This window comes from Salmo trutta, chromosome 2 (assembly GCF_901001165.1).
Source record: "Salmo trutta chromosome 2, fSalTru1.1, whole genome shotgun sequence".
Lineage (NCBI taxonomy): Eukaryota > Metazoa > Chordata > Actinopteri > Salmoniformes > Salmonidae > Salmo > Salmo trutta.
The window spans coordinates 38,470,937-38,479,155 of record NC_042958.1 but is presented as its reverse complement, the minus strand read 5'-3'; the positions used below and the strand labels follow the sequence as shown (position 1 = coordinate 38,479,155).

General features: G+C 42.3%; 1 protein-coding gene across 1 annotated transcript; it reads right to left on the bottom strand.

Annotated features, from left to right (window-relative positions):
* Positions 1-880: 880 nt before the first annotated feature.
* Positions 881-6,206, bottom strand: LOC115155038 (inositol monophosphatase 1). The gene is made up of 9 exons (XM_029701837.1): positions 6,126-6,206; positions 5,643-5,717; positions 4,490-4,623; positions 4,041-4,145; positions 3,710-3,755; positions 3,472-3,580; positions 2,956-3,064; positions 1,916-2,067; positions 881-1,683 (listed from the first exon to the last, which is right to left on the bottom strand). Exons 2-9 carry the CDS (start codon positions 5,703-5,705, stop codon positions 1,565-1,567), a joined length of 837 nt encoding a protein of 278 aa, XP_029557697.1. The 5' UTR covers positions 5,706-5,717; positions 6,126-6,206; the 3' UTR covers positions 881-1,564.
* Between the last annotated feature and the right edge of the window lie 2,013 nt (positions 6,207-8,219).

The window sequence follows — 8,219 nt, the reverse complement described above, 5'->3', positions numbered from 1 at the left end:
GAAGCTATATACTGCTGAGGTTCGTGTTATTTGTTCAAGTTATAATAAAGTTACTTAAAATATGCAACTTACACTACATGACCAAAAGTATGTTTAGAACCTGCTCGTTGAACATTTAATTCCAAAATCATGGCCATTATATGGAGTTGTTCCCCCTTTGATGCTATAACAGCCTCCACTCAGCTGGGAAGGCTTTCCACTAGATGTTGGAACATTGCAGCAGGGAGTGGCTTCCATTCAGCTACAAGAGCATTAGTTAGGTCATGCACTGATGTTGGGCGATTAGGCCGGACTCGCAGTCTGCGTTCCAATTCATCCCAAAGGTTTCCAATGGGGTTGATGTCAGGGCTCTGTGCTGGCCAGTCAAGTTTGTCCACACTCATCTCGACAAACCATTTCTGTATGGACCCCGCTTTGTGCACGGGGGCATTGTCATGCTGAAAGAGGAAGCTTTAAGATTTCCATTCACTGGAACTAAGGGGCCTAGCCCGAAGCATGAAAAACAGCCACAGACCATTATTCCTCTTCCACCAAACTTTACAGTTGGCATAAGGCATTGGGGCAGGTAGCGTTCTCCTGGCATCCGCCAAACCCAGATTCGTCCATCGGAATGACAGATGGTGAAGCGTGATTCATCACTCCAGAGAACACATTTCCACTACTCCAGAGTCCAATGGCGGCGAGCTTTACACCACTCTAACCGACGCTTGGCATTACGCATGGTGATCTGAGGCTGGTGTTGCGGCTGCTCTGCCATGGAAACCAATTTCATGAAGCTCCCCTGACGAGCAGTTCTTGTGCTGAAGTTGCTTCCAGAGGCAGTTTGGAACTCGGTAGTGAGTGTTGCAACTGAAGACAGATGATTTGTACACGCTATGCGCTTCAGCACTCGGCGGTCCTGTTCTGTGAGCTTGTGTGGCCTACCACTTCGCGGCTGAGCCGCTGTTGCTCCTAGACGTTTCCAACTACAGTTGACCGGGGCAGCTCTAGTAGAGTGGAAATCTGACAAACTAACTTATTGGAAAGATGGCATCCTATGACAGTGCCACGTTGAAAGTCACTGAGCTCTTCAGTAAGGCCATTTTACTGCCAATGTTTGTCTATGGAGATTGCATGTCTGTGTGCTTGATTTTAAACACTTGTCAGCAATGAGTGTGGCTAAAATAAACAAATCCACAAATTTGAAGGTGTGTCCACATACCTTTGGCCATGTGGTGTATGATTGAGACAGAAAATGTCGGTCTACAATGACCACATTTCCTAATCCTGTTCTCACTTAAATGCCCCCCAAAAATTAGATGCAAGTCAAAGCCCTTGAGGGGCAAGCAGTCAATTAAATGAATAAAGTTGGTCTTCATTGATAGGCTTTCGCAAATCCACTGAGGTGCATTCAGAGAAAGGTTAATACCACCAGTTTAACAATTAAGGCGCAGAGAGGATCTTGACCTGACTAATCTAAACGTGTGTATGCGTGTTCTGCTGGGGACTTCCTGCTGGGTGTGCATGCACCTGCAGCCATCTGTCAGTCCCTCTGTGCGTGCATGTGTGTGTGTATGATGGTACTCTATCCCTCGATGTCGTCCCTTCCTACGGGGAATGCTTTTATCACCTGGGAGATGCGCTCTGCGATGGTTCTGCTGCTGGCAATGATCAGCCTCCTGGACATCAGGTCAAATGGGCCTCCTGGGTAGGACAACAATAGAATAGATCCATGTTATAGCAAGTGCCCAGTACTCATTTTAACCTCATTGAGAACTTTAAGATGGTGAAAATATAAATAATAAGATCAATAAAATAATTTACTCATGACTTGGAGGCCGTGATCATGTAACATCTACAATCCACACCACTTCTTCAGAAGCCTGGTTACAACTATGTACAGTAGGTAGCATCGCTGCAGTGCACAGTGAATCACCTGAGATGTCCATGATGACACCCCCAGCCTCTCTAATGATGGCAGCTCCTCCAGCCATGTCCCAGCAGTGGATGCCCATGTGGTAGTAGGCATCAGCCGCTCCGCACGCCACCAGGCACATGTTGACTGCCGCACTGCCTGGCGAGCGGATGCTACGGGAGCAACATTTGCTTGTTTGCCACATACATATCTAAACCACTGTCAAACATCATTTAACATTTAACATTTAAGTCATTTAGCATACGCTCTTATCCAGAGCGACTTACAAATTGGTGCATTCACCTTATGATATCCAGTGGAACAACCACTTTACAATAGTGCATCTAAATCTTTGGGGGGAGGGGGGGGTTAGAAGGATTACTTTATCCTATCCCAGGTATTCCTTAAAGAGGTGGGGTTTCAGGTGTCTCCGGAAGGTGGTGATTGACTCCGCTGTCCTGGCGTCGTGAGGGAGCTTGTTCCACCATAGGGGTGCCGGAGCAGCGAACAGTTTTGACTGGGCTGAGCCGGAACTGTGCTTCCTCAGAGGTAGGGGGGCCAGCAGGCCAGAGGTGGATTAGCGCAGTGCCCTCGTTTGGGTGTAGGGACTGATCAGAGCCTGAAGGTACGGAGGTGCCGTTCACCTCACGGCTTCGTAGGCAAGCACCATGGTCTTGTAGCGGATGCGAGCTTCAACTGGAAGCAAGTGGAGAGAGCGGAGGAGCGGGGTGACGTGAGAGAACTTGGGAAGGTTGAACACCAGATGGGCTGCGGCGTTCTGGATGAGTTGTAGGGGTTTAATGGTACAGGCAGGGAGCCCAGCCAACAGCGAGTTGCAGTAATCCAGACGGATTACATCATCACGTGTGGCTCAATGGGTAGAGCATGGCACTTGCACTTCTGATGCACTACTGTAAGTCGCTTTGGATAAAAACGTCTGCTAAATGGTATATATTATTATATTATAACATCTCTCTTTCTGTGGCCTTATTAATGTTTGATGCATTACAAGCTCACAATATTGAGATGTTTAAACAGAGAGTGTGGGAAGTAATGTTTACCCGTGTACAGGGATGGTGAGGATTGTCTCGATGTTGCCCATCATGGTTTTGAAGTGCTCTGGATCCTTCTTAAAGCCCATCTCTGTCAGGACCAAGGACTTGGTGATGTCTACACAGAGAGTGTCATGAGTTATGACTACTCATTGAATCCATTACACAACAAACTAACATAACGCTAACCAAGCTAATTCTCATACAATAAAATGAGATACAATTAATCTGTATATCTTCCTAGTGTTATCATGATCAATTGATTCCTAATAGCTGTTATGACAGACCATTTTGAAGGCACAACGCTCAAATTAAGAGAAATGATGATGTAGGATCAGTTTAACTGACCTTTTAGATCATAATGACGAAGATTACATGGATGGGGGGACCAGACCCTAGATCAGCACTCCTACTCTAGAATGCTTTATGAATACCAGCCCTGATGTTTGGTGCTTGGTGAATGACTCTACCTAGTTGATATTATCTCAATTGGCTCAGCCAGACAGACAAGGCTGTACAACATACCTTCCTGCCCAGACACTTTGATGGGTTCTCCATTACAGAATGACCCTTTCCCCTTCCGTGCTGTGTACATCTTGCCCTCTTGGCAGCTGTAGACAATGCCAAACTCTATCTGAGTCAAAGACATAGCATAGAGAGAAGGTTGACTTAAAATGCAAAGTCAAAACCTGCTGAGTTCCTGCTACTCAGTTATTACTGTCTTATAAATCTCATGACGTTGCCAAACACAGACAACCTTTACCTCTTTCTTCACAGCAAAACCAATCGACATAGAGACAAAGGGGAATCTGAGGTAAAAGAAAATAGAAAATGTGTTAAGGTATTAAATAAGTGAACTCCTAGAGGAACTAAGCACATAAAAATCAATTTCTATTAAAACCCTTGAGGTCACTCCAGGAAAAAATCTGGTTAAAAATAGCCATTTTAATATGAAGCTACCTATGCCAAAAAAAAATACTATTGATGTAGGAGGCTATAGCTTCTTTGGTCATGAGGACATTAGATGCTTTCATCATATGTTAGGCTATATATTGGGCATGTTTGCAATACAGAACTGTAACATTGTGCAGCACCTGTGGACAAAGTTGGTGGTCCCATCAATGGGGTCGATGATCCAGGTGGGATTATCAGTTAGGTTGCTGGTTGCTCCCGCTGCTACAGACTCTTCACCTATAAAACTGGTGAAAGAAGAATTCAAGAGAAGATGGTGGATAATGAATATCAGAGACAGAAGCACAGTACCACACCTTTCAGGCACTTAGGAACCAGACCTGGATCAAATGCAAATAATTGAGGTGTACTTGATTTAGCTTGACCTGCGTGCAAGGTGGGCAAAATGTGGACTTTTGGGACTAATGAATTGGGTTCCATTATACCACGCAAGCTAAATCAATTTCAAGCATTTTAGTTATGCATTTGACCCATGTCTGCTGGGAACAATGTAAAGAAATAGACTCTCGAAAGCAGCAAATGATGGTGAGTGGTGGTTCAGGCTTTAAAGCCCTGCAGTGAGCTTCTGTACCTGTGTGTGGGGAACTTCTCCTTGATGGAGGAGATGATGAGCTGCTCCACCTTCTGATCGGTCTCAGTGACCAAGTCCACAGGAGAGCTCTTCTGCATGATGGAGATGTCCTTCTGCAACGCTTCTCGGATCATCTGACAGAGAGAGATGAGAATGTCAGCCAGCTAGTTTCATGAGGGATTAAATAGGGAGGATAATAATAACAATAATTGTTTGAATCAAATTTTATTGGTAACATACACATGGTTAGCAGATGTTACTGCGAGTGTAGCGAAATGCTTGTGTTTCTAGTTCCGACAGTGCAGCAATATCTAACAAGTAATCTAACAATTCCACAACAACTACCTAATACACACAAATCTAAGTAAAGGAATGGAATAAGAATACATAAATATATGACAGAGCGGCATAGGCAAGATGCAATATATGGTGTAAAATAAAGTATATACATACAAAATGAGTAATGCAAGATATATAAACATTATTAAAGTGGCATTATTAAAGTGACTAGTGTTCCATTTATTAAAGTGGCCAATGATTTCAAGTCTGTATGTAGGCAGCAGCCTCTCTGTCTTAGTGATGGCTGTTTAACAGTCTGATGGCTTTCTGTCTTTCTGTCCCTGCTTTGATGCACCTGTACTGACCTCGCCTTCTGGATAGTAGCGAGGTGAACAGGCAGTTGCTCGGGTGGTTGGTGTCCTTGATGATCTTTTTGGCCTAAGTTATTTCTGTTTTTCATATTCAATACATTTGCAAAAATGTCAAAAAAATATGTTTTCACTTTGTCAATATGGGGTATTGTGTGTAGATGGGTGATTAAAAATGTATATTTAATCAATTTTAAATTCAGGCTGTAACACAACAACATGTGGAATAAGTCAAGGGGTATGAATACTTTCTGAAAGCACTTTATGTGATCGTGTACAAATGTAAGCGAGTTTTGAAATTATTATTATTTAGTATAATATTCTATCTGTTTGGGTTTCTTGCGGTCAATTTGCAGTCTACAAATTATTTGTAATTATGTTCCGGCCCCCTGCCTATCCGCTCAAGAAAAAAATCGGCCCGCGGCTGAATCTAGTTGATGATCCCTGACATAATGTAAAATGATTCACTGTAACCTAGCTAGTAGGGTATAATGTTGTTTTCTCACCTTCCCAGCCTCTTTGGTCACCTCAAGGCAGTGGTCCATGCACTCTTTCCAAGGGTCTGCCATGATGACGACAACCTAAACAAACAAGTAACAACACCCAATAGGAGAATTATATTAAAACCGGAGCTGGATTCCCAAAAGCATAGTAGCACTAAAATCATATTAATTCCATTGAAACTAAATGGACAAAAGATTATATTAGTACTACGATGCTTTTCGGAAACCCAGTCTTGGAGAATAATTTGCAAGAGGTTAAAAAATTATTCTAGCTAAATAGAAAAATAAATAATCAACGTCGAAAATGTTACACATAACCAAGCTAACGTTAGCTAGCCAGCTGACAGGCTATGAGGTCTTCCCGGCATTGATCACTAGATAAATCAGCAAGGATACACAACAGCTAGCTAGTGACCAGATAACCGCCCTATAAATTGTAACAATAATCGATTTGCCAGCAAAGACCGTTTGAAAACCGAAACGTACTGTATTGTTTCCCTTTTCTATCCTCTGCACTACTATTCTGCCAGCGGCACAAATTATGACATAATTTCCTATTGCAATGACAAAACCTTCAGAATAAAAGCCCGCATTTGAATACCGTTGTAATATCATTAGCTGATTAAAAGGATATTGCAATTTAATTATTGGCCGCTTTTATTTTGGCATCAAGAAAGGCAATTAGTAATTTATGAAAACGGATTTAAACATATGTTTAAAAAAAATACAATGTTGACACTGGTATATTGAGAATATTGGGATGTCGAGAAAAAAACTTTACTACCTGTATCAGCTAAGTGGGATGGGAAATACTGAGTAGGGTCTCTACTAACCAAATAGGGGGCAGAGAAAAGCCAGCAGCAGGCCATGCAACACAGTCCCCCTCAAAAACGAAACATATTTGGTTAGTAAATATCCTACTGAGTATTTCCCAAACCCACTTAGCTGAGACAGTTAGAAAATATGTATTACAGTGTATTGCATTGTGGGCTATGGAGGGCTGTAAAACTCAAAAGACCCAACTGAGGATTTTTCCACCCCAGGCATGTTGGCATTTATTGACATGAATCTTGCCCTGGTGGCAGCTCTGCTGAGTGGTCACTAGCTAGCACCCTAACCCTAACTGATTTTAAACCTAACCTTAACCACACTGCTAACCTTAAATTAAGCTAATTTCTGTTTTCATAAATTTTTACTAAAAAGTCCATTTTGACTTTGCAGCCACCCCATCTAGTGGAAATCGCTCAGCTCTGCCTCCAGGGCAGAGTGAGAAAGAAAAAAATGCAGCAGGCCATGTGACACAGTCCCCCTCAAAAAGTAACCATGTTAGGTTAGTAGAGATCCTACTGAGTATTTTCCACCCCAGTTTATATGAGATGGTAGTCATTTTTTTTCTCTACAACACAATAAGTATCCCATATACAGCAGTGGAGGTTGCTGAGGGGAGAACGGTTCGTAATGGCTGGAACGGAGTAAATGGAATGAAACACATGGAATACTGTGTTGTGTTTGATAGCATTCCACCTATTCCACTCCAGCCATTACCACAAGCCCATCCTTCCCAATTAAGGTGCCAACAACCTCCGATGATCTACAGTATATTGCATATGGAGGGAGCAAAGTAAGGTGGCAACAGCATTACGTATAATGTTGCGTTCACATGCCAGTCAGAACTTGGAAACAATGAAATTTCTCATTTTCTAACTCGTTGTACTAAGATGATCCCAGTTTCCCACTATCAGAATCAACCAATCGGAAACTCTACGCAAATAACTTACATTCATTTTAACTTGGAGGTTCCAAGTTTCCGATAGCATATGAACACGGCATTAGACCTGTTGCCCACCAGAAGAGATCTAGTTTAATTATACCGATTCTACTGAGTAATTACAGTAATATACACTGCCGTTCAAAAGTTTGGGGTCACTTAGAAATGTCCTTGTTTTTGAAAGAAAAGCCAAAAAATGTGTCCATTAAAATAACATCAACTTGATCAGAAATACAGTGTAGACATTGCTAATGTTGTAAATGACTATTGTAGCTGGACACGACTGATTTTTAATGGAATATCTGCATAGGCGTACAGAGGCCCATTATCAGCTACCATCAATCCTGTGTTCCAATGGCACGTTGTGTTAACTAATCCAAGTTTATCATTTAAAAGGCTAATTGATCATTAGAAAGAAAACCGGTTTGCAATTCTGTTAGCACAGCTGAAAACTGTTGTTCTAATTAAAGAAGCAATAAAACTGGCCCTCTTTAGACTAGTTGAGTATCTGGAGCGTGTAACGTCCTGGCCATAGAGAGGGTTTTTTGTTCTCTATTTTTGGTTAGGCCAGGGTGTGACATAGGTGGGCGTTCTAGGTTTCTTTTTCTATGTTGGTGGTTTTCTTTGTTTCGGCCGTGTATGGCTCTCAATCAGGAACAGGTGTAGATCATTGTTGCTGATTGAGAGTCATACATAGGCACCCTATTTTTCCTTTGGGGTTTGTGGGTGAATGCTTTCTGTTTAGTTTGTTCCTGACAGAACTGTTGCTGGTCGTTTTTTTTGGTTCCTTTTGTATAAGTGTTCATTCGGTT